This window comes from Myxocyprinus asiaticus, chromosome 35 (assembly GCF_019703515.2).
Source record: "Myxocyprinus asiaticus isolate MX2 ecotype Aquarium Trade chromosome 35, UBuf_Myxa_2, whole genome shotgun sequence".
In the NCBI taxonomy this organism is placed as follows: Eukaryota; Metazoa; Chordata; class Actinopteri; order Cypriniformes; family Catostomidae; genus Myxocyprinus; species Myxocyprinus asiaticus.
In genome coordinates, this window is record NC_059378.1 from 7,819,977 (window position 1) to 7,847,480 (window position 27,504).

Sequence of the window (27,504 nt, forward strand, 5' to 3'; positions counted from 1 at the left end):
ACGTGAGGCATGAAAATCCCCCAGTACAAGTAATGCCTTCACCTCATCCTGGATTAGAGATTTAGTGACTGCTTACACGTGTGGCTCCTCTCCCCGTTCCAGTTCCTCCTAAACTTTAAGCCACAGCACGCCTTTTCATAATTTCAGTCAAATTTAACATTCACGTCGGAATATATGAAAAAATCTCAATATCAATGGACCAGAGGGAAGGTCATTTACTAAGAGGATCAGTCAGAAAGAGGTGCCAACTGGAATTAAATAATCAATCCACATACTGATTCCTTGAGAACTGTTGGCTCATCATTTCAGTAACACCTGTCTCGCTGGATGTTGCAGATCTGACCTTATGAGAGCAACAGGACTGATACGGTGGGTGAGGAGCATGACATGGGGTCTAGGTTATGACTACACAAGAGTACTGAAGTAATGAACACATCTCAAGGAATGGCACCATCATCTCCGGTCATGTTTTCACCCTCTCTCTCTCGGAGGCCCCCGAGTCCTGGGAGGAGATCACCTTCACCTTTCAGGTCACCTTCCCCTTCCATCATGACTTCACCTAAACTATGGCAGAAAGCTGCAATATCACGCTTGGCTGAGGAGTTCTTCTGGATTGGGGGAAGTATTGTTGCATCGCCAAAATGGAGAATGGGCCAAATAGGTAAGTATTTAGCGAAACAGTGGCATACTGACCCTATATTATTTCTTTCTTTTTCATGAGAATTATTAAATGATCAAGTATGCAAATAGCTAACTGTACTGGATGTAATTCAACTTTCCAGTGGATCTGAAATTACTGAACTGGTGTGCTCAAAGCAGATAGTTCATTCTAATTTGACATTTTTAGCAATTTTGTATCTTATTTGGCAAAGCAGAACTTTTTGATGGAGTACTCTGAATGCAAATGCCACTATAGTCATATATTGCTCGCCATTGGAAGAAATTCGGAAAGACACCTGTGGACACTCATGGCATATGGACACAAACAATCCCCTGGGATTAGCAGACTGAGAGAAGCAGACTAACCGCATCACATGACAACCCCCCCCCCCCCCCATCCTCTCCTCCTAAGTAACTTTTTAAAAACATACACTGAATTCATAGTTTGGTGACTATGAACTTAAAGTGACTCCTGGCTAATCAAAAAGAAAATGTGTAATGCTGTTAAAAAGGTATTTAAAGTATATTATGCAATATATTTAAAGCATCATTGTTGCTTCAGCATTTTTGACAATAAACAGAGCATAGCATAGTATCATTGTATTAGAGTAGTACAAAAATCTCTATAATGATATCAATCAAATGGGAGATTTCACCCACCTAATACTTTCAAATACTTTGCTAACTGCAAAGATCAGCTACCAGTTAATCCTTGTATCACCCTAAAATTAACATTCTTTCACGTGTAATTTTCAAAACAATACGACAAAATAGTTTTGATGAGCAAGTTTGCAAGATGATGTGTCTGTGACAGATCGTCATTATTGTAGTATTGCTTCGATAAGGCGTGCCAGCACACAGTAAACACACTTACAAACCCTGTGTGTGACGCAGCTGTGTAATCTGATTTAGAAGGAACTTGTTGTTACATCTGCTTGACATTTCAAAAGATTTTTTAAATGCTAAATATATCAGTATTTAAAAAAAAACCCTTCTCAATAGAGCGCAACAGTGCTTTTCAGGCGTCTGGGTTCCAGAAGAATTTTTCCCATTCGTTTTTTCCGTAGAGTTTTCATAAAAGAGTTCTAAGCCATGAACCAAACCAATCAGCTCAGAGGTGAATCACAAAATTACAAACTTGTGCAAAAAATTGCAAAAAAGTGTTTGAAAATCAGTCAAAAAGACAAAGTTACAAGACTGTGTACTTACCGTCTTTCAGGAGGGCACAAACTACAATCCCATGAAGCAGTGTGAATGATGCAATCAAATAAAAACATATTTAAAATATATAAAACTATTCATTTCAGATTGCTGTTTAAAAGTAAATAAACAATATATTTAAAGTTTACTGGAAAATATTTTTATATATACTGATAAACATATATCTATATATATACAGTATATGTAGTTTGAGGGTGTAGGGAGACCGACTCGATTGTGTCATTCACAGTGCGCCATGGGAGTGGGCGGTTGCTGCTGGACTTTGTTGGCTGCGTTTCTCTGATTGGTGGATCTCTCTCTGCTGAATCATGGGTAGTGCAGTTGTTCTCTAGGAATTCCGCTATTAAACACTAATCTTAAATCATTTCAAATCAAGTTGAAATAATTCAGTTTGATGGCTTCAACAAAGGCATATACCATCGATGAACAACTTCGCAGCTCACAGTATGTCTGTCTTTAAAGGTTTATACAGTAAGTTATCGTTGAAAATCAATTTGTCTATGGAAAAAATTAATGGAATTTTTAATTCCGGAACCAGACTGTTGCTCTATAAATAATAAACAATCGAAAAAAAAGGTACTTAGACACTTTTGAACACCAAAGTCACACTTAAAAATGAATGAATTAGAAACAATATCAAATCAAGTGGCATCTGCCAGCAAGAGCTTTTCTCAGATTTAACTTTACTTTTCTGAACCATTTTTGCAATTACTTTTTACCAACTGCTACCAGCTGTGATTTTAGTGGTTGTACTGTATGCATTCATCACATTAGCTATGGACATGTTCCACAAAGCGTTGATGACTAGAATGTGTCCAAATACTTTTTTGTCTTGTTTTTGAACAGTATATACATCGTTTTATAAGCCGTGTACAACATATTGTTGTATAAACCAAACAAACATTTAATGTTAAATGTTTTGCTTGAAAAGTGTGCTTATGCTATCTTTTAAATGAATGCCACTTGGATTGATGATCTGCTATATAATGATAAAGACATTCAGATATTTTTTAAGTATCTTTTGAGGCCACTGTACTTTAAATCCTGACTTACACTTCCAGGCCCCTATGAAACCCTTGATTGTGGCTGTGATACAATGAGTAATAAAGTTATTTTTGATTTTGCAGTGGAGAGATGCATGTGCAACATGCAGGCCGGCTCACAAATGATTAAACTAAGAGGAAAATCAAAGGCTCTGGTGCGACTTTTCTACCTAGATGAACACAAGTCCTGCATTCGCTGGAGACCCTCCAGAAAACACGAGAAAGCTAAAAGTAAGTCACGTTGATAATTGTGTTTGTGTTGCTGCATGAGTTTGTTCAGTAGCTGTCCATGAGGGAATTTTCCAGGGAGGCTGATATGTAAATCAGTATTGATTGATCACACCAATTTTGCAGTAGGGCTTATAAACATCTTTTCACTGATAACTATGTTCACATACACAGACGATCTTCCTGGTTTCCTAAAGGTTCTGTAAGCTATTTTAATTATGAAATTACACCCCAAAAGAAGTCCCTATTACCAGTCAGATATCACTGAAATGGGTACCATGAAATCACACCTGGACACGGGCGTGGCCAGATTCTTTGTTTAGCCAATCGGAAGACTCTGAGGAGCTTTCTCCATCATTCTTTACGTTCACGGGGCAGCCCATATATGGGCAGCAGGAAGCAGAGAGAGTCAGTTTGATGTTTGAGAACCATATTTTGCCACAGATTCTTTTTTGTAGAACTTCTACAAGGTTAATGTAAGTGTTTGGGTTTACCGACATCAAATTACATACATGTCTACTTTATTTTTCTTATCTGTGACATTGAGATGCTCTGCTGATCACAGCGATCTCCAAGCGTCTCTGTGTGTGTGTGCATGTCTTTGGAGAGTGGAGTTTTGGAAAGAGGGGGCATGTTAGTTCAGTGGCTAAGTTTGGGAGAAGGATATAAGAGCAGGCAGAGCTCCCAAAAGGTGTGGGAACTCCATACCTCCATTAAATATATAGGGAGCCCCTAACCTAACCCTTTTACTAAACCTCACCATGTGTGGAAGTGACACCCCCTTTTGGAGCAACCACGCCCCCTTTTGGAGATGCAGCTATACCTACTTGAACTTTGGTGGAAGTTCTAGAACGGCTGTATTATGAATTACACATTTTGGGACACAACGAAATCGAGCTTGCATAACCTTGAAACGTATGCGTTCATGTATGCTAATTGCATAGAGTATGTTTCGGCTTTAAGTCCCTTTAATTCCTCACAGCCTCAGTGTCATTCCTGTCAAAAATTAAATATGGCGCTACTTTGAACAAGGTCTACTTGATGTAGAGCAACCCCATCCCCTGCTTGTTTGTTGAGGCAAATTTATGTATTGCCCTGTCGTTCAGTCTTGTTTTGAGATCCTTCAATAATTTGGATTTCATTGATATTTTGGCTAAATTTAAATTCTCTGTTGACCTGTTGCATTAACCACAAGAAGGCATAACACACTACTGATATACTAAAAATACTACTGTTGAACCTTTGGCTTGAAAGTTTATCTCTGATAATGATGCAGTGCAGTGATTAAAACTCATTACATTAAAGGAAAAAAAATACAATTTTACATTATATGCATCCGAGTTATGCGGATCAGTAGGTTAATTGATTAAAACCATTGTTAATTTTATCACTGAAAATGTTCCAAGGAACAAAAACCGGAAAATGATGAAAATCTTTTGCAGAACGTAACCGAAAACAAAAACAAAGTCCTTTTCAACTGTTTTGGAGTGTTGGAATGTTGGTAACCGGTTAATAACATCATTAGCATGAATTATATTAACCGTTCTTTAATTCCGTTCTAACCAGTTACCAATTGGAAAGGAGGCAGCGGAATGCTGGAACAGGAACGAAAAAATACAGTTTCTGCTCAGAACGAACCAAAATTAATAACATTTAGTTATTTGGTCTCTGATTGTGAGTACATTTTTGAGGAGTCTCCCTTGCCTTCTCTGACGGACCGCCACTGTGTTTGTATTTTTAATTAGTAAACATCTGGATTGGAATAATGTTTCTACAACAATATTATCTCTAAAGATAAGTTATGTATAATAAAAATGTTTTGCACAAGTCTGAACCACTGAAAAAAACAAGATCAAACAGTCAGAGGTCTACATTACACTTCACTGTTCTTATTTTATTCAGTCACCATAGACTCTATTCATGAGGTCTGTGAGGGGATGAAAACAGAGGTCTTCAGGCGATTTGCCAACAATAACTTTGACCCCAACTGCTGCTTCAGTATTTACCATGGAGACCACGTGGAATCTCTCGACTTAGTTTCCACGAATGGAGAAGAGGCAAGAACATGGATTACTGGCCTTAAATATCTCATGGCAGGCATCAGTGATGAGGACAGTCTGGCAAAAAGACAACGCACACGAGATCAATATCCTTTTAATTGTCACCTCTGTGGGTGTTGGAATAGTTTAATCCACCAGTATGAGCGCAATGGCTTTTCTTTCTCTCAGATCAGCCATAGATTGGGTTTGTATTTATTGGATTTTTAGCCTTTAGGGGGTAGCTATATTGTGATGCTTTTTGGATACAGATGCATTTCCTTACTACTTGTTGTAAATGGTTGTGGCAGACCTTTTCAGAGGCAGACAAAAATGGCGATGGAAATCTGAGTATTGGAGAAGTTCTACAGCTGCTCCACAAACTCAATGTGAACCTTCCCAAGCAAAAAGTTAGAGAAATGTTCCAGGTACACTCATAAACAGCTTGTCGAAAATGTGTTACTCATTTATTATCCATTAACATTCAATTTATTTGTTGATTAAAATATAACAACCACATTGTATCATGTTGTGTGCTTAGCAAAGTTGGGGAGCTGCTAACAACAAGTAGCAATACTAATAATTACAATTTTCAGGTGCAGTACAGTACCTCAAGCGCTTTCAAAAGTTATGTACCTTCACTCATAAACAAGTAATTTTTTCACAAGTAGAGGTGTAGCATGACAAAGAACTTTTTGTCACATTGTACAATGTCAGCAACTGTGTTAGCTAACAAAGGCTACATCAAACAAAATCTCCTTGTTAGCATAATTATAATTGGCATGCTAATTATAAACTGATTGTATTAAGTAGCTTCAATGCATTAAGCTAGTTTTTATTTGTATTTGTTTTGTTTTTTGTTTTTGCTAGTTTGCAGTGTAGCTAACTTAGTTTTCTGTAAGTTAACTGCTATAAATTATGAATAGCTATTTGGAGTACAGTGTCACACAAACTATGTAGGATTTCTCCATTGTGGCTATGTGGGATAAAGTCACTTTACCTTCTTTAAGATTATCTTGATTTTACTGATGTCCTGTACTATGTTTTATTGGTTTAAGACACCTCCAGAATACTATTACTAAAGATGCTGATGAGTACGCTCGGTGAACATATGGCTCCATTTGGACAGATGCCGTTGTCTGAAACTAGTTGAGGTCTTAACTGTAATGCCCCCCCCAACACACACACACAAACAGGTCTAGACTCCCCAGTCTTCTGGATACCCCCTCTGAACACCACTCCTGAAATGGGGGCACTCCAGCCATCTTCCAACTCCTTAAAATAATCTGTCTGGCAATCATAATACTTGTTAGGACCCAGTTTTTCACGTGCTTATTCTCCAAATTAATGAGATGAATTAATTATTCTCCCATATCCTAAAATACAGAGTCTGGGGCAAAATAAAATTTGAGATGCCAAATCCTTGCGTATAAAACTCTGAATCCTCAACCAAAATTCTTGAATCTCAACACATCCCCAAAAGACATGGGTTGTGTCTCCATCTTCTGATTGACATCGCCGGGGGGATTGTATTGCCTATACAATCTAGAGGGGGTCCAACAGAATCTATGTAAAATCTTAAATGCATAAGGCGAACTCTTGCATCTCTAGATACAGACTTGACGTTTTTTAGAATCCTAGCCCACTCTCCCTCCTCCAAGTTTACCGAGAAGTTGAAGTTTCGTACCCCAGAATCCTGAATTAGCAGGGAGTAATACACTGATGCCTCATGACCTTTTCCAAAAGCAGTAATCACCACTCCCAGAGTATCTGCCGCTTTAGGGGTGTGTAAACTACTCCCAAAAATAGTACAAAGCAGGTGGCGCAGCTGTAAATACTTATAGAATTGAGATCTGCGAATCCCAAAAAGTTTAACCAAACTTTGAAAGGATCTCAACACTCCACACTCATATAGGTCACCGAGTGTAGTAACCCCCCTCCCAATCCACTCTGACCAGCAAAAAGGGGACTTGTTGAAACATAATTTGGGGTTCAGCCATATACTCGAGGCAACATTTAAAAAAATGTCCGAATTAAATACTCTGGCCACTCTTGTCCAAATCACATGCAAATGTTAGTTTGATAGAAAGGCTTTGCAATGGCGAAATAGGGGCAAGAACTTCCTGTTCAATAGAAAACCAGGGAGGGGCTCTTTCAGGTGGGCATTACTGTATATTTAATGAAAAATATAGGAAATAATTTTTCTATTCCATTTGAATGAAAACTCTCTGTATTCCACAGGCGGCTGACACTGATGAAAACCAGGGGTCTTTAACATTTGAGGAATTCTGTAATTTTTACAAGATGATCTCGACACGCCGAGATCTTTACTTACTTATGATCACCTACAGCAACCACAAAGAGCACATGGATTTAAACAACCTCCACCTCTTCTTTGAAAATGAGCAAAAGGCTGGTGTGATTCATTATGCATATTTTCACAATGTGTAGTTCCTGTAGCTCAACTGTTAGAGAATGGCACTAGCAAAATCAAAGCTATGAGTCTGATTTCCAGGGACCACACAAACTGAAAATGTATACCTTGAATGCACTTTGGATAAAAGCATCTGCTAAGTGAATAAATGTTCACATATTTTGTTAAATTTGTTGCTGTTTTACTAAATGGACCCAAACTGTCATATTTGTCATTGGCTTGTTCTTTTTTTTTTTTTCTAGATGGTAAATGTGACAAAAGAATATTGCAAGATGATCATTAACCAGTTTGAGCCATGTCCTGAAAACCAAACACATATGGTGCTTGGTATTGATGGTGAGAGACTCATGCACCTTATCTTAAATTCTTTTCATACCTACAGAATACAACCACATATATTATGCTTTTAACCATTACCCCATTTTCTTGCTTTCTAAGGTTTCACCAATTACATGCGTAGTCCTGCAGGGGACATCTTCAACCCAGAACACCATCAAGTAAATCAGGACATGACACAGCCCCTGACAAACTACTACATTTCGTCTTCTCACAACACTTACCTGACTGGTGATCAGCTGCTCTCTCAGTCCCGGGTCGATATGTACGCTTATGTGCTGCAGGCAGGCTGTCGATGTGTGGAAGGTAGAAATTTCTTAAACTCACTTATAGTATCATGAAACCCCCCTAGTTCACACCTTAGACTTAAAAAAGGGTCATGAAATGGCCATTTATTGGCCTGGCCGATATACTGGTCTACCACAAGTTTTTGCCATCAATAAATAAAACATGTTGCTATCTTTCAATTGACACTTTTCAATTTTCAATTGATTTCTCTCTGTCTTTAGTTGACTGCTGGGATGGTCCTGATGGAGAACCTATTGTGCATCATGGTTACACACTAACCTCAAAAATACTCTTTAAAGATGTTGTTGAGACAATCAACAAATATGCTTTTGCCAAAACCCAGTAAGTGACGGGAAGAGAAAATGTAAAGCTTTACTTTAGCAATTGATTACCAATATAAGAAAACATAAAGCATGGCAAATTTTATGAATTGTCTCACTAATTCTTCCAATATCAGATACCCAGTTATCCTCTCTATCGAGAACCACTGCACTGTGCCTCAGCAGAAGAAAATGGCTCAATACCTCATGGAAGTGCTACAGGATAAACTGGACCTGTCAAATGTCAGTGTGAATGAGTCCAGACGTCTGCCATCTCCAGAGGTTTTGAAAGGAAAAGTGCTTGTTAAGGTGAGGTAATAGTTTGCATAGTTTTAAGTCAAATATTTTTGTGACCAAATCATGGAAACACTGACACTGAGATGTTTTCAAGGGTAAGAAGCTGCCAGCAAACATTGATGCTGATGCAGAGGAGGGCGACGTGTCTGATGAAGACAGTGCTGAAGAGGAAGAGGACGAAGAGGAGCAGATTAATGGAGATGTGAGGCCATTTGTTGTTTGGTTAATTTAGTTTTTTGGAGCTCTGGGACCGTATCACAGAAATATCCTATCTTAAATCTTAACCCCTTAAACTAATCTTTTTACTACTAAATATAAAAGCTCACCTTACACACATACAATGGACTAATTACAAAAATTGGTCTAATTTTACAGAAAACACATAAAAAAAAGATTCCAATACATAATAATAATAAATAATAATAATAAAAATTATAAGTATGTAATTCTGGTTGTGTTTGCTCTATCTCTCTGCAAAAAGTCTTATTTCATTCCACAAGATGACAGTAAGTACTAGGATTTTTTTAAATTTTTATCTCTATCACCTTCCATCACAATAAACAGATCTGAAAGGACACTGTAACGCAGCTGAGCACTCAGATCATAGACATCCAGTCAATATTGGATGGCATGCATGTTCCCCAGTGTTTTGTTGAATATCTCGGCCTCTGAATGGACTAGAGGTCTAAGGGTAATTGGAAAGCAGAGAACCTCAGTCATCTCAACAGATGATAACATATTTTGCCAATGTTTTGTTTAACAAGCTTTTTCAGCTGGACTTCAGATTGTTTCTGGATGTCTGAGATGTAACATTGAATTGTTTGACCAAGCAAGATCACAGACAATAAAAAATTACTCATTTTGAAGAAAACATCCTAAGTTAAGAGCTGATATGCAGCTTGTAGCTACTTGGGGCTTCAGAAGTAGTGACTGAAGCAGACATGAGACGGTTGTCTTTGTTGTCTCATCGAGATAATATTTCACTTCCTGATTCTTTTGATAATCATTTGAGCTGTGGTGTTAGGGCAACAAAATAAACTATTCAGTCACATTCCTGAGAATGAGAGCTTTCATTTGATATATGACTTACCTATTTAAGTGCTATGTGAAAAACTTTTATATTCATACTCGTATTTCTACATTCTCACCTCTAGGTGGCGATCATTTGCGATGCAAAGTTTTTAGGAATTTAATTTGTTATTTTATGAAACATAAATGCAAAATTTTAAGCTTTCAAATGGTACCACATATGAGTGAATTATGTATCCAGGGACATTTAAAATGTAAGTGTAAACTTACCGCATGCTTCTGGCTCTGCCCACGGACCTGCCGGCAGGTCCATAGAGTTTAGCTCTGAAAAGTTCAAGTTAGGGTTTTGAAATTGCTATGGTTACTAAACAGATAAGTTTGGTAGTTTCTGTTATATGGCCCCTGTTTCTTTTTTTCCTGCATTGTAGTGATGGGCTATTCTCCCTCTAGAGTGTCTTACTAAAAACTGCTGTGTTCTGGGTTCCAGACAAGAGAAGGAGCACCAGAGACTAGTGATGAATCAAAGAAACGCTCAAGGAATTTGTTTATGGGCAGCTTCAGGCGCAAGGTTTACTAACATTTTACCTTCACTTTACACTGAGTCATATTACAATTCCAGTAAAATATGTACAAATCTGTTAGAAGTCCAGCATTGTACTGTTTAAGGTTTTGATGCTCCACAATCTGTGTTTTAGAAGAAAAAACAAGTGAAATTAAAAAAGAAGCCTATCCTGAGTGACTCTGATACCGAACAGGAGATTCCGAACAGTAATGATAAACAGATCATCAACTACGGCAAGTGAGTATGTCAAGAGATAAAACAGATCCGTTTAGAATTCTGTGCGGCTGACTGGCCAGTGTAATGGTAGCAGGGTTCCCACAGTCATGGAAAACCTGGAAATATCAGGGAATTTTAAAGTTGTTATAAAGTAATGAAAATTATAAAAATCCTGGAAATTCAGCTTTAGAATATTTTATCGGCTAGAAATTCAGGGTTCCCACTCATTTCCAGGCAGAATTTTCCAGGACATTTTACAGGTATGTGTCCAAAGGGTTTATATTTAAGCAAAAACACACGAGAGATCATAATGTTTATTGTGGTTTTCAGATGGTTATTTTTCTGAAATCTGTATTTCAGTATCTGTTTAATTCAATGTTATTATCAAAATGGTGTCTTTTCGAATAAAGTAATTAAAAATGTAATTCTTTTAATAATTTAAATTTTTCAACATAACATTGCATTATTTTTAATTAGATTAAGTGCCTTTATACAAAACCCCCAAAGCACAATTCGAAACAACACTAGAGATATTTTTGTCAAATGAAATTCTGCACAACAGAACATCACAGATGTGAAATATTGCTTTTTTTTAAATTATTATTATTTAATTACAGTAAACATTACAATACTACAGTACATGACAGGGCTTCGTTCATGATGACATTCGACCATTGACCGTTCACAATGCACCACCACAGCAGTGACAAAACGATATGAATTTGTGTATTTGACACCTATCCCGACTCCTGATCGTTACTGTTTTTGTACATGTAGCATAAACCTTGTAAGTGACAGACTCAAACAGTTTCATTATACTAAAATATTTTCAAGGACAAATAATTATTTTCCAGGACATTAATGTATTTTTCTCATTTTCCATGACTTTTCCATGATTGCAAAACTGCATTGCAAAATTCCAGGTTTTCCAGGACGTGTGGAACCCTGAAATTGCTCTTTGCTATTGCATATCTCTATAAAATGATATTTAAAAATCCTTATCCAGTAATCATGAGCAACTGGAAAAGTTGTGGAACAGTCATGGAAGTTCACTGGTCAAAAGGTGTGGGAACCCTGTGGTAGTCTTTATTTTTATGGAATATTTCAGACGGAGGAAAACGATGAGACTCTCGCGTGCCCTCTCTGATCTGGTCAAATACACAAAGTCAGTGCGTGTTCATGATATTGAAACTCAAGGTAAGAAAAATGATTACATCCTCCTCAACATCCTAATGCTAAAAGTAATGTTGATGTCTTGTGGCTGTTTGTGTCTTAATAATTCCCATTCATGTTGCAGCATACATGTGCAGCTGGCAAGTCTCCTCCTTAAATGAAAGCATAACTAACCAGATATTGCAGCTAAAACCTGCCCAGTTAGTTCGCTTCAATCAACGGCAACTTTTACGAGTTTACCCCTCCAACTACCGTGTTGATTCTAGCAACTTTAATCCTCAGCCATTTTGGAACACAGGATGCCATTTAGGTATGAATGTTTTTTTCTTTCTTTAATTTTTCCATTTATTTTTTACCTTCTAATTATCATCAAAGACTGTCGTTTTTCATTAATGATGAAACAGCAACAGCTTTGATTTGGCTCACTGCTGGCAAATGGCTTTTCTATTACACTTTTCCACCATGCACTTGTTTGAAATGTTGTTTCATCTTCCCCAGTCGCTCTGAACTATCAAACAGAAGGCCGTATGCTACAACTGAACAGGGCAAAATTTGCAGCGAATGGAAATTGTGGCTATGTGCTGAAGCCAAAATGCATGTGTAAAGGTGATTTGGTGACTCGTTTGTTTGAAGCATTCGATTTATTATGCCGTTTGGAGGGAAATTTTAACTCCACACATTATGATTACCCTCAGGTGCCTTTAATCCTGCACTGGAAGACCCTTTGCCAGGGAACAGGAAAGCTCAGTTAGTGCTCAAAATAATCTGTGGCCAGCAGCTTCCAAAGCCAAAAGACTCCATGTTAGGGGACAGAGGAGAGGCGAGTTCACTCATATCTGAATATAAATATGCTATTTGTAATAATACAACAAAGCCACCATACTGTAGGTTGAATGTTTCCTTTTTTTCTTTTTCAGATTATAGATCCTTTTGTGGAGGTGGAGATTATTGGATTGCCTGTTGATTGCAATAAACAGCAGACAAGAGTAGTGGATGACAACGGTAAGCACAAAGCTGGATTGTGCAAACAGCACTTTTTTAATTGTATCTATGACTGATTATGATGTCAGTAACAAGAAAGCAGTTGGCAAATGAGACATACAGGTCATTGACAAATAAGGTTGTCTGAGATGGTAAAAATGAGAAATCTTTTAAAAATCTACTTTAAAACACGTGTCAAGTTCGTAATGTAATCTTATGTCCATGTTGGTTTTATACATTTTTGAAAAATATTTACAGCATTTTCTACAAAAAATTTATTTAGACTTTAGAAGTGGTGTAACCATCAAGTCAGTAATATTAAATAATATTTCTTGCACTTTGAATACCTGTGAGTGTGCGTAAATGATGAGAGAATTTTCATTTTTGGGTGAACTATTTCTTTAAGAGAGCCGGACAAAAAGATTAGCGTCAAGTCATTGACCATAAAATTGCTAAAAAATTACAATTTAATTTAATAAATAAATAAATAAACACTCATACACTCATCTCATACAATATTTAAAATTCTCTAAATACTCAAAAACCGAAATTGTGCACTATCCATTGACAAGGCTTTAAGCAGATTTTGGGACTGACACAAGGGGGAACTACCGTCACTGTTATGCCAAAGTCGATAATCTCAAAATGGCTAGATCTCCCTTCTCAAATCTCCCTTGTTTTATCTTAATAGGTTTTAACCCCATGTGGGAGGAGACACTAGTGTTTACACTGCACATGCCTCAGATTGCCTTGGTACGCTTTATGGTATGGGATCATGATCCAATTGGCCGAGACTTCATTGGACAGAGAACAATAGCGTTTAAAAGCATGATGCCAGGTAAATTCCTTCCGAATCAAGGACATTTTGGGATGGATATTTATAAACTTAAATTTTAGTCAGTAAGTAATCCATAGAAGAATGAAAATATCATTTCACGCTTCAAGTTTAAAGATCAGTCCACTTGTTCCACAGGTTATCGACATGTCTATTTAGAAGGTATGGAGGAAGCATCTATCTTTGTACATGTTTCCATAAATGATGTCACAGGAAAGGTAACTTTTAATTGGACTACTTTTCTCTTCACTTATGCATAAATACTGTAGCAATCATCGTTTTAACATAACAGAATAGATTTGCTGATATATTGACTGTACATCTGCCAATCCCGACAGGTCAAATCAAGCAACACGGTAAAGCAGCTAATCCAGAAAAACCTTATGCAAACCTCTGAAGATGGCACGAGGACATCTTTTGGTCCAAACTTCCTGCGGAAAGGTGGAGCTGGAAAAAGCAAAGCAAAAGTCATGCGTGGCTCACCGGATTTCTACGCCAAAGAGGACTTTGTAAACAGACGTTATAGTGATGACATAAGCTCAAAGGACAGCAGGAGTACCTCACAGTCTGCTTCTTTGCTCAGAGGAGCTCAGAGTGAACCCCTGAGAAGGGCCCACAAGGTCTCTTTCCAGGAGCCAGAAGGATCTCATGAGGGACGGTGGCGCTTGTCCTCTATCACATGCTCGGATGGAGCAGGGGAGGCCATGGGCAACACCAACTTAGGGTTTGACTCAAAAGAGAGTTCAGAACTGGACGTTCAGGCTTCTTCGGTTCAACCTCACCTTTGCAACATAGATAACCAGGAGCTGACAAAACAAAACGATTTACCTCCAACATTTAAACCGGAAAGCACTGAGCCTGCAGACATACTGGTACACAAGATGAAAGGTGATGCTTCTGAACTGAATGACAGGCCCTTGTTGTCAACGCAGCTCTTGGACACTAAATCGGTTGCTAAGGAATCAGAGCAGGAACATGAGACGTATAAACCTATAAATGCCCAAGGGCGTCATCTAAAAACTCATTCTTTCATAAGCTCAGAGCCAACATTGGCCTGTGAACCCTTGAGTTTCAATCCGAAACATGATGGAGCACTAGATCCCTCTAGTGGAACTTTAAACACCAAAAACCAGGTACACAAGAACAACTTTGGATCATCTTTAGATTTCAAGCTTAAGCCCCATTGGCAGCCATTGTCCATCCCTGCAACCCCTGCGATGAGTAGAAGCACTATGAATGACTCGAGCAGACAAGCTTCCGAGGATTTTCCATTCAAAGGAAGCACATCACAAAGCGTCCCAAGACGCCATCCTCCCTCTCCCCTAAACACCCCCTGGAACATATCGAAAGACTTCCTGAACCAATACCCTCTTCCCCAAAAGCAGGGCAGCTGCAGTTACGTTACACATCAAAAATCTGTTCCTAACAATAACAACCTTGCTGAGAGTGAATCAAGCAGTCTGAGTAGTTTGGACAGCCTTGACCTGAGTACTCTGCCATCCTGTTTCCCTGGCAACCAGCAGCAGACAATGGGCACACTGCAGAGGGAGATGAATGCGCTGTTTGAGCAGAAAATTCGTGAGATTCGCTGTCATTCACCACTGTTTTTCAGAGGTAAGTCTTACACCACAAACTGTCCAAAGGCTCTTGCCAAAGATTGGGTAAAATATTTTGAACGTTTCTTTTTTATTCTTTATACTATCTCAATTTTAAATGATATGACAGATTTCAGGTTTTAAGACTGCTGTGTTTAATTTAAGTTTTTATTTAAATTGTATTTTTTTTATATAGATTCCTCAACATTGTAGAATAACAAATGAACATGAAACTCATGAAGAAACAATTCCACACTCACGGCACTAACTGTGACAGAAATGGACAGATGCTACAGGAAGAAAAGCAAATGATCAGCTTCATTTGTACTGCATTTTCCTTTTTGTACAAATATTGTCTTGTTAACATGTAAATCATCAGCTATTGCCATCTGGGCTCATAATTCATATATTCATTTCATAACTCTTCCAAACAGAGTCTGAAATGTTGCATTGCGTCTTTTGCATTTGGAAACTACAATTTGAATTTTGAATTTTGCAATGTTTAAAGATATGTTGAAAACTAAACAAATGTGTTCAGTTTACACCTTAGCTTATTAGGTTTTAAACAAACTCACACTTTTGGGGTTAGATCAAGTTTATTAATTTATTTAATTAAATTAAAACATGGTGCCAGAACCAATGCCTCTTTTGTGATTAAGAGTAAGAGGTGACAATGTTTTCTATATTATATGAGCTTTTGTTTTGTAAGTTTACAACGTTTCATTCTTAAATCCTTGTCGGAGAAGGTGTATTTTTCCCATTATGCTTGGTTTACAATGACACATCTGTAAAATGTTGCTTGTCTCTTACTTTTATAGGCTTTTTCTTATATTTCTCTATTAAATACAAACATTTCACAAAGTCTTATTGAACTCCTTTTCAGCTTTCTTCCTTAGCTTATTACATACAGTCTGTATAAAAATTATGTTTCAGATGAAATTTCTAATAATCATCTAATATCAACAACTATAAGAAATAATAATAATAATAATACAATATTATTATTTTTATTATTATTATTAAGATTTTACTGCCAGATTGAGATTAAAAGGCACCTCATTTGGTAACATCTTCACTGAACCAGCAGGTAGCTTGATTTGACTAAAAATGTTAACATTTTATAGAAATCTGCAGTTCAGAACACTAATATAAATCAGTTAAAATGTTAATAAACATAGTTTCCTATAACTTAAGAGATAGTAATATCTAGCACCAGATAATCCAGAAAATCTTGAATAGATCTATCAGAATTTAAGAAACAGTAAAGACATTCTGTTATGTAAGACTCGGATTATATCAGTGTTGGAAAACCTTTTATGCCTTGTTTTTGTCTGCGGTTTCCTGGTCTTTCTTTGTGTTGCTCATTCTCAAACGCTGGCTCAGCTCCTGAGTCAAAACTGTGCAGCAGGATTTCTGTATGGAAGAGAGCAGGCTTGTTTGCACTGAATGCATTGATATTTCTGGCATGTAAAAACCTCTTATCAAAATAGGTAATGGCTATTGTACAATTGAAATCTACCAAGGAATTACACATCACCGTCACATGTCATACAACAACACAAGTGTAAAAACTACAAATTCAAGAAATTCTTGGTGAGGTAGTTCATTCAGGTGTTAGTTGGGTGTGTGTATAAACTTGATACTTGATTGTGTATGATCCTGTCCTCAAAAGTGAGGTAAATCAGACAAAGCCTAACTCTGGGAACATTTGGGTACATCTTCAATTGGAAGTATATAGCAAATACTGTATGGCTTCAGAAGACTTGAAATATAGTGCATGGGTGATTGTATAGTGGTTTTATCTGACTTGAGGGTTTGTGATTAGATTTTTTTTTATTTTTTGATGAGCTTTCCTTTCATCATTGCTCCTGCAAAGCAGTATCACTTTTTATTTATTACATTTTTGGAAATAATAATAAAAAAGTATATAATGAAATGCTTTATTTGATATGTTTTTGTAACACAAAAAGCATACAGAAAATAACAGAACAATGTAGGCCAAGTGACAGTTCATTCTGATGTTTTTTACAATTAAGTTTGAAACATTTAATTATTCAGCAAAACAGAGAAAACAAAGAATGCGTGCAGTTTTCACTGTATTCTTTATTCTTTATTTTTATTTTTTATTTTTTATTTATTTTTTTGCTGACATATTTTTTTAAATATTTTATTGCATTTGTTTGAAACACTTAAGAACAATTATTTATTTATTAGAAAGAGTGACATGAAATGTTTTTAAAGATTTTTTATTTACTTTTTCTTTTTCTTTTTTTGATCGGGGGGTTTTTCTAGTTTCAAAGGGGGTTTTAAAATTGAGAACTACTGGGTTACAATGTGAGGGTACATTTACACGACAATGATGTACTAAAAACGGAAAAGCTTTTCCTTTGCGTTTTTGAAAATTTTCGCGAACAGACAACAACATTGTCAAAACGATCCCCGTTCACACGGATCCGCGGAAACCACTAAAAACGCTGTATTATGTATGCCAGGCCAGTAGTTGGCGATGTCACTTTGTAAAGAAACACTACGCGCCTGCGCACATAAGCATTCTTCCACAGAGCGGTGAATACAAACAATGAAGATGGCGAAAGCATCGAGCAATTTTGTCTGGACAGACAATGAAGTTGCTTTATTACTTCAATTACTTTGCTGGAGAAGCGTCAATAAACTCAAAATCTTGAGCAGCACAAACACAGTCCTGTAGTCCGCCACTGTAGTTTTAAATGTCTCGCGCGTTGTTTTGAAGTACTTGCGCACGCCTATTGACTGAACATGTAATACCCATGCGCATGACGTCATCGTTTTCACAAATTCGTGTTTTTCTATGTTTATACGGATACGATAACAGCATCGTTTTCAAAACCATGCACTCTGAAACCCATTTTCAAAAGTTTGCGTTTTCAGGCCCCAAAACGCCATTGTCGTGTAAACGAACAGCCAAAACGCATAAAAAGTTTTCCGTTTTTAGTTGAAAACGTTGTCATGTAAACGGCCCCTGAGTTTAATTCCTTTTTTACTATACATTCTCCTCCCTGTCCAGTAGGTGGTGATATGCACGAAGACTGCGAATCACCAAAAACAAAAGAAGAATGTGAAAGTGAAGGTGGAGATTTACAGTAAAAGATGACTTAAATATTGATCTGTTTCTCACCCACACCTATCATATCGCTTCTGAAGATATAGATTTAACCAGTGGAGGTGTATGGATTACCTTTATGCTGCTATATGCTTTTTGGAACTTCAAAGTTCAAACCACTATTCACTTGCATTGTATGCACCTACAGAGCTGAGATTTTCTTAAAAAAATCTTAGTTTGTGTTCAGCAGAAGAAAACATATATGATTAGAGAATTTTCATTTTTGGGTGAACTATCCCTTTACGGTTTAGTCTATAGTAATTATAATTAGATTTATATAAAACTAATACAAGTCTATGTTATGTGTGTGTGTTTGTGTGCATGTTTGCGTGTATATTGGCACTACTTGCCTTCTGCTCTCCTGCAGTACTGCGAGACTTCGAGGTGAGCTCAAACAAGGAGAGAAGAACCCCAATCCCAAGGCCTATTGCCAAAACCAGGAAGATGCCCTTCATGCTATGGGCCCTCAGAGATGAGGCTTTGGCATTGTCCAAGATACAGCTACTGGCCCACCACTTAGTACGCAGATAGGCCAGCTCCCCCGCCTCACTCAGCTGCAGGATCGCCACACTCAGGTTCTTCAGCATGGGAGATCCTGTTCCAAGAAAATACTGTGGCATCAAATCCATTCACTGCAGACTAAACCAGTGCATAACACAGAAATGTGGAAACATTAAGATGTGTTGTGCTGTCTTTAAAGGAATAGTTCACCTAAAAATGCTGTCATTGTTTACTCACCCTAATGACTTTCTCTCTTCCATGGAACACAACAAGACATATTTTGAAGAATGTTCACACTGCTCACTTTGTCAAGACATTGTGCCAGATTTGACATCAATGATGCCAAATGTCATTGATTCTCATGTGTCTCGTATCCAATTAAAATGCACACATTTTCAATCTATGAAGGTGTGATTAAAATTAGAATTTTCAGTAAATAACTACTTGAATTTCTGAATTTTCCTCACAAAAAGCTATCGTAAAGCTCCAGAAGATTTGGAATGCTTTTTTTTTTCTTTTTCTTTTGTGGACAAATCTGTGGTCATTCTATGCTTCAACTGAATGGAAAAGACTGCCGTGAAAAATGAGTTTGCCTCACCAAGAGGAGTTACGATGCTGTAACCTCTCATCCCAATGACCTCATGTGCACGGGCCAATTCACAATGGCGTGCCACAGCCAAGTCCAGGGACACAGATTCTCCAATGAAAGCATAATTTCCTTCCTTTGCTTTCTGGACACCCTCATCCATGGAGGACACAAAACTCTTCCTCCGCTCCATGTGCTCATAGATGCGACGGTAAGACAGGTTATTGGAGTTCTGTACAAGAAGCCAACATGTTAGGAATTATTTTCTGTAACATCTGTCGGGAATTAATTTGACTGATAAGAAAAATGTGCATCCTGGATTTAACATGTGATCAGACCTTAAAGAAGGCAAGGGTGGAGGAGCCTGCAAGCGTTCCATATTCGATCACTTCCTGATTGGCCAAGTCCTCAAAGCCTTTTATCATGAGCGGTGCAGAATCAGACCCCCGAGAGGAACTGAGGCTGGAGAAATAACACGCCAGCAACACGACTGCAAACAGCCACCAGGTACAACTGATAACCCGTCCTGACACAGCTTTAGGGTGTGGGCCTGCACCTGCAGTAAGCAAAAGAGATGAGAGGAAAATAAGTTACCCCGTGTTCTAACCAGGCGTGCTTCCAGCTACAAGCAATTTGTCCACACAAAATGTGAAGTGTAAAGTGTGTAATTGTTCGGTGTAATCTGATTACAAAGTAATTAGTTACTGTAATCTAATTTCTTTCAGCCAAAAAAGTAGTGTAACACATTACAATTAAAATTATTGCAATCAGATTACCGTTACTGAATTTAAATCCAGTTGAATTAATTTTAAGTACATTACTTATTTATTTATGTAGAATACATTTAAAACATGAATTATGTTCATATGTATGTCTGTTTATGTTTCAGTGAGAGCTGAAGGGACTACGACAATAAACAGAGATTATTTTGAATGCATTGAGCAGAAAAACATTTCTGTGAAAATTGTTTTGGAAATTAACTTAAAAGTAGTTGTAATGTCATTACTTTTCCCATGAAGTAATCCATAAGTACTTATTGCAATTCAAAGTCTGATTACAATTTTACAAAATAAATTATTAATTTGTAATGGATTACTATTTTTGAGTAAATTTATCCAACACTGCTACTAACATCACCAAATGTAATTGCAAAAATTATAACAGTTATTAATTACACAAGTAAAGTTTATCAAGACAAACTTTAATGTTGGCTTGACAAAGCCTTGACTAAAAGTTTAAACTAGTTTTAAAAGATTGAAGATGGCTATACAGATATTACAGTATGACAAACAGCTAGCTAGCTAGACACATAGTCAGACAGAACGTCACATAGATAGTCAGACAAATAGATAGATAGAGAGAGATGAAGATCTGCATAAATCCAGAGACTATTTTGTAGAGATGGGCCACTTCTATTATAATGAATGGTTGAAATTGGAATGCCCAACGGCAGCCAATGGTCAACGGATGTAGAAAGGAAGTCCCGCCTTACAGGTAAAAGAGCCTGTCAATCAACTCGAAAGCATGCATGCGCATTAGTTAATACAAAAATTTAGTATTTTTAGCGTAATCTGAGGTAAAGAAGCACAATTTATTATACCAGTGTGGTCAGATTTTACTGCTGATTTGAAATATGTTCTTTGTTTGTAATCTTGACAAACCATTTTTGAGATTTCGGTGTTCCCCCATTCAAGTAGATAGGAGCTGCACTTTTATCACTGGAAATAGCTTCCAGGGAGCATTCCAAAGATGGCTTGCTAGAAAGACTTTGATAAAGTAGATCAAAGGCCTTCTGTGTGTTTGTTTACATTTGAATTTTTTGACAGTTGGAGTTTGAATTAACAAGCATTTTATTGGCCCGTTTGAACATTCCATCAATGTAAGTCTGTGGGATTTTTCAGATTTTTGACCATCCGCTGTGTGAAAACTATAGCTGTGTCTCGTTTCGAATGATGCGTGCTAGATAGTACGCATCCTTTGAAGGCTGCAGTATACCGAGCGTCCTCCTTTAAACAAACCTCATTTAAACGAGACGGCCTTCATAGGACAAACAGAAACAGAACTTATCATGGTTGCTATGACAGCACGCCACTCTTTAACAAGCGGGAGTGCTCTGAGTGAGAAGGAAACAAAGTCCCTTTGGAAGGGAGTGTATGAGGTACATTTTAGGAGAGTTATAAAGATGTAAAGAGAAAAGTACAGGTGTACTTTTAGTCTATAATACTTCATTTTAATTATATATTACTATAATTATACATATTATATACTCTGCACCCATCTACTGAGGTACTTCAACTTGGGAATTAACATTACTTGTATTTGAACATCATACTTTCGGGCAAATTGGCGTAATTTATTTCAGACAAATGATGTTCATTTCCGTTGAAGCAAAGAATGGTGGGTTGTGAGTGCACACCTCATGCATCCTCAGAATTTCCGTGAAATAAAGTTGCATTTGAAGGATGCATTCGGAGTGTCCTACATGCTTTTCTGAAACGAGACAGCCTCGATGACATATGCGGCCTACAAATGCGATCTCCGGAGGACGTAGCCTTTGAAATGAGAGACAGTTTCTAAGTCCGATCAGATAGAAAAGACAGAGCACACTATTCCAGAACAGTCTGAAGGTCTGTACCAAGTTTGGTGGATGTAGCTTAAAAAGCTCTAGGAGGAGTAAGTGTTAGAAATTTTGGTCTCCATTTAGAGATTTTAAAAAACCCCTAAACTAAGTTTGTAGAATAACAGTATGTTGGCTTCCTCAAGCCAACAGAAATAGGTTTCTCAAATACTCCGTCTTCCATTGGATGTTGACGTCCCGACGCAAGTCTAGCTATAATCCTCCCATTTTTACCTACAAGATAGTAACCCAAATGAAAAATTGTTGAACTTTTATTACACTAATGGAACTTTATAAAGGTGTTTGTTTGTCCATATTTGTAGGACGACATTTGGATGATTACCTTGCAGGCTTAGGGCTCCCGCAGTGTACCACAAGCTGTGCAGAAGTGTTAAGCGATTGGTCTCGGTCTCAGGCTGGCTCCATTCGCATGGACTCAACCTTGATACAAAGAGACAAATGTAGAGTTCAGTTTCAGTTCAGATAAGTTCATATGTTGTACTATGTTGTACTGTTGAACTATGTTCGTTCAACTGAAAAATAGTGCACCAGTTTTACTATATGTCTTTGAAGTTCTGACCTTCCTACAATGCAGATGCAGACTGCAGTCACAAAGTATGCAATCAGGATGCCGAACCAGGTCTCCCCAGAGAAAGGGGAGAGAAAGTCAAAAAACCCAGCCTCTTCAGAAACTATTTCTTTGCGGAGGAGGATGCTGATTCCAGTCTGCATGTACGGCTTTGACATTCCCACAGCCTTCTCACGGGCAGCAGTGAGAGTGAGAGGAGCTACGGCCAGATCAGCTTCCTGTGGACAGAGAAAGAAAAGGAGGATTAATGTCATTTAAACTACTTATTACCATGCTCATATAACATTTATATGCAGAAGCACAATATGCATTATTTTGTATTAAAACACGGCTCTCTGGAATGCTTGATTCTGATTGGTCAATCGCTGCGTGAATGTGTATTATCCCTTTCTATTTTTGTATAAATGTAAAATGCATCACGTACCCCTCTAACAACCTCTCCAATCATTCCGTTCCAGTTTCCACTTTCATCCTGCCGGCCATATGACCCATCCTTCACCAGGTTAACTTTGTATTTAAACCCCAGTTTCTTAGATAGCTCAGAGAGTAGATCCATGCAGTAGCCTTCTAACTGGGAGCCCTTGCTCATTGTGTATGGGTCTTGCTGAAATTAAAATAAAGTTGGCATTTTCAGATATCATCATGTAAGAGTGTTTATTATAGAAATTATACAATATAACATCATGTTTCTGAGTTTGTGAGTGATTTTAGTCCATACCTTTATGGTGGTGACTATTAATTCTTGCCTTGCTGCAAAAAAAATAAAAATAAAGGTCAATTCATGTTCAAACTGCAATGAGTAATGGCACATATAATGCATTTCTTGCTTTAAATAAATGCTGATAAACCCTTCAGCCTTGTTCAAATCAAAACAATCTTTAGCAGATCTACACGCTTATAAGCGTCTTTCTTTTCCGGGACAACAGACCAAAAATATTGATGACTCATCTTGCACTGAGGGGCGTAAAAAATTATTGACCAATAAAATGCTCCCTAGAAAAAGAATGTCCCTCCCCCTAATACTGCCTGCTTTCGACTAGCAATATAAGTAGTAATGGTTCATGACTGTGATGTCAACAGCGTCAATTAGGTTATTGGCTAGAGGTAGACCGATATATCAGTTTTACCGATTAATTGGTACCGATAGTTGCTTTTTGGAACTAGTGGATATCAGCAAAAATCGATAGTTCAACTATGTCGATAGTTGCAGACAATTTGCCGATTAATCGGTTATTAGCCTTTCACACCACCTTAGTTATCGATACTGGCAAAATCCACTATTGGTCGACTTCTAGTATTGGCTTTTTTTAAAAAAGGAATGTGTCCTTTGATATGTCCTGCCCCAACTTTTTATTTCCACAAAGGAAAGAAAACTGCGCTTGTCAAGGCAGTTCATGAGATCTTTAAGTTTTAGTGAAGACTCTGTGAGGGGTTAAAAGCATTTCAGACAAAACACAAAGTTGAACGAAATTTGAATTGTTTAATGTCAGTAAACAAAACAGGAACCTACTGAGCATTCACATTTTAAAACCTTAGATCTCTTAAAAAGTGCGTTTGTTCAGCAATGACCTCAAGTTGACATAGTAAGTTTTGGCCAAGATTTCAGTAACTCCTCTATTGTTCTGCCAAATCGGTTCTATTGCTATCACTGGCTGGGAGTCTCTTCACTTCCTTTTGCATTTATGTCACAAATAGCTCCATCCCAAATTAGCCAGAGTCATCAGAGAACCTTTTGTTTATCAGACATCTTTAGCAAAAAAAAAAAAAAAAAAAAAAAGCTCCATCCTCGCTCTGCCTGAGAGGCTCTGGGAGATAATGATGAGTGAATAGGATGGCGGCATTTGATGCACTATTGGGCGGCTTCTGGGTTTCCGGAACCCGCAACGCTTGGCTGTGTTTTTCGCCTTTCTTAGAAGTGCAAGAAAACAATCTATTTGCAGGGCAGAGCTGTGACTAACTGGAGTTAGTGTTGTTTTGCACTTGATCATGAAGGCCTGGTAAGGGCAGTCAAAGAGTATCTAAAGCTTGACTTTAGGCTAAGCCCAGGGCTCCATCAACTCCATAGTGATGTTGACACTCATCAGCTCCTCTTATTGAATTTATGACAGACACAGAGGCTCCTCGAAGTGCTGTCATATCTTGGCTTGTCTTAAACACTGTTCTGCTTGTTCGAGGCTTTGAATTGATTTATAACCATTTTTGTGAATGTTTCAGCTGGCTGGCTTCCTCTCTATCAGACGTGTGCCAAGCAGGATATGGTCACCATCTTTGATGGTGTGCCCAGCTTACTGTTCAGCCATTTATCTGACAGGCCTGTGAAATTCAAGAACTTCACGCAGAGAAGACAAGATGAGCTGGCAAAGATTTGATCATAGCCGCTGTTTCTGAAACTACACAAGATTGTGAAAAAGTGACTAATGCCCCAGATGTATTCCTTTCGGAGAGAGAAGCAATTATGAGACAGGATAGGAGAAATTATTTTATGTGCTGATTGATAGGATTAACTCGTACTCACCTGAGTACAATATAATATGAAGCACAGAAAGTTAAAAGCACAAAAACATTTTTGTTCACATCACATATCCATATATCTTCGGACTGAGGCAGCTGGGATAGGCTCCAGCACTACCCGCAAACCCTACATAGGACAAGCGGCCACAGAAGATGGATGAATGGATGGATGGATGGATATCCATATATCAATAATCAAACATTGGTGGTAATACCTGCTATGCAGATCTCTGAACCCAGCAGCACGACTATGCATAAAGATAGCCCCACAAAACCCAGCATGTTGCTAATTCTGACCTGCAAGCCAAACAGAAAATCTTATTTAAAACATAAAATAGATGCTGACCACAAATATTAATACTCAATACTTAATAAACTAAATATAAAACATTTATAAACATTTATCCAATTGGAAGACTTCAGTATTTGTATTCTGCCCACATTTATATTGTTGAGGTCAATGACATTAATCGTCTTCACAATCTATGAAAAACAAAACAAACAAACTGTATTTTTACTATTACAGCCAAAGCATTCCAGAGCCTCCAATATAGTTCAAATTAAAAGCTATAAATCCAATTAATTTATGAGCAACTATAAATCTAACATCACACCTCCTGTCTCATACTTACCATGATGTCTGCAGTGAAATTCCACTGTACTGGGACTGCACTGGCTGACACTGAGCACCACAGTGGTGTGGTTTATATTGAATTAGAGGGTTCCCACTAAAGACTTGGGGTAAGCCAATGAGTTTCAGGGGTGGGGAAAGTAATCCAAACACTCATAATGAAAAGTGGATTGATAGAATATTCTGGAGATGGGTTGAAGGAAGCCATTATAGATCTGACATGCTCCAAGAATACAGTTGAAGTAAGAAGTTTACATACACTTAGGTTGAAGTCATTAAAACTAATTTTTAACAACTCCACAGATTTCATATTAGCAAACTATAGTTTTGGCAAGTCATTTAGGACATCTACTATGTGCCGACATTTTTCCAACAATTGTTTACAGACAGACAGTTTCACTTTTAATTGACTATATCACAATTTCAGTGGGTCAGAAATGTACATACACTAAGTTAACTGTGCCTAAAGCAGCTTGGAAAATTTCAAAAAAATTAGGTCAAGCCTTTAGGCAATTAGTCAATTAGCTTCTGATAGGCTAATTGGAGTCCATTGGGGGTGTACCTGTGGATGTATTTTAAGGCGTACCTTCAAACTCAGTGTCTCTTTGCTTGACATCATGGGAAAATCAAAAGAAATCAGCCAAGACCTCAGAAAAAAAAATTTGTGGACCTCCACAAGTCTGGTTCATCCTTGGGTGCTATTTCCAAATGCCAGAAGGTACCACGTTCATCTGTACAAACAATAGTATGCAAGTATAAACACCATGGTACCATGCAGCCATCATACCGCACAGGAAGGAGACAAATTCTGTCTCCTAGCGATTAATGTAGTTTGGTGCGAAAAGTGCAATCCTAGAGCAACAGCAAAGGACCTTGTGAAGATGTTGGAGGAAACAGGTAGACAAGCAGGGGTGGACTGGGAAGAGAAACCGGCCCGGGGGGGTCGCTGTCCTTTTCTGCATATCGCGGCGCCGTTTTGCGGCCCTCTTCAGCCAGTCGCGGCACGTTTGGCATAATGCAGCAGCCCATTTCAGCTTAACACTGCCCGTTCTACCCCATTGGGATGGGAAAAGTCCTGGTTCTCCCTATGGCCAGTCCACCCCTGTAGACAAGTATCTATATCCACAGTAAAACAAGTCCTATATTGACATAACCTGAAAGGCTGCTCAGCAAGGAAGAAGCTACTGCTCCAAAAGACTACAGTTTGCAAGTGCACATGGGGACAAAGATCATACTTTTTTGGAGAAATGTCCTCTGGTCTGATGAAACAAAATGGCCATAATGACCATTGTTATGTTTGAAGGAAAAAGGGTGAGGCTGCAAGCCGAAGAACACCATCCCAACCGTGAAGCATGGGGGTGGCAACAACATGTTGTGGGGGTGCTTTGCTGCAGGAGGGACTGGTGCACTTCACAAAATAGATGGCATCATGAGAAAGGAAAATTATGTGGATATATTAAAGCAATATCTTCACGTTAAAGCTTGGTCGCAAATGGATCTTCCAAATGGACAATGTCCCCAAGCCTACCTCCAAAGTTGTGGCAAAATGGCTTAAGGACAACAAAGTCAAGGTATTGGAGTGGCCATCACAAAGGCCTGACCTCAATCTGATTTGTGGGCAGAACTGAAAAAGCGTGTGTGAGCAAGGAGGCCTAAAAACCTGACTCAGTTACACC

General features: G+C 37.9%; 2 protein-coding genes across 2 annotated transcripts; one reads left to right on the forward strand and one right to left on the reverse strand.

The window, feature by feature from the left end:
- Window positions 1–236: 236 nt before the first annotated feature.
- Window positions 237–15,698, forward strand: LOC127426246 (1-phosphatidylinositol 4,5-bisphosphate phosphodiesterase eta-2-like). Its single transcript, XM_051672916.1, has 20 exons — window positions 237–661; window positions 3,009–3,155; window positions 5,055–5,297; window positions 5,486–5,616; window positions 7,430–7,600; window positions 7,865–7,958; window positions 8,061–8,264; window positions 8,468–8,588; window positions 8,704–8,875; window positions 8,958–9,065; window positions 10,380–10,460; window positions 10,588–10,691; window positions 11,779–11,867; window positions 11,968–12,153; window positions 12,342–12,449; window positions 12,539–12,663; window positions 12,761–12,845; window positions 13,516–13,662; window positions 13,798–13,877; window positions 13,998–15,698. Exons 1-20 carry the CDS (start codon window positions 427–429, stop codon window positions 15,396–15,398), a joined length of 4,032 nt encoding a protein of 1,343 aa, XP_051528876.1. The 5' UTR covers window positions 237–426; the 3' UTR covers window positions 15,399–15,698.
- A 146-nt stretch (window positions 15,699–15,844) lies between these two features.
- LOC127426208 (glutamate receptor U1-like) lies at window positions 15,845–25,912 on the reverse strand. The gene is made up of 10 exons (XM_051672861.1): window positions 25,830–25,912; window positions 25,413–25,494; window positions 23,405–23,436; window positions 23,111–23,290; window positions 22,678–22,904; window positions 22,441–22,538; window positions 19,819–20,036; window positions 19,493–19,712; window positions 18,744–18,988; window positions 15,845–16,667 (listed from the first exon to the last, which is right to left on the reverse strand). The coding sequence occupies exons 1-10, from the start codon at window positions 25,830–25,832 to the stop codon at window positions 16,569–16,571; spliced, it is 1,404 nt and encodes a 467-aa protein (XP_051528821.1). The 5' UTR covers window positions 25,833–25,912; the 3' UTR covers window positions 15,845–16,568.
- Window positions 25,913–27,504: the final 1,592 nt, after the last annotated feature.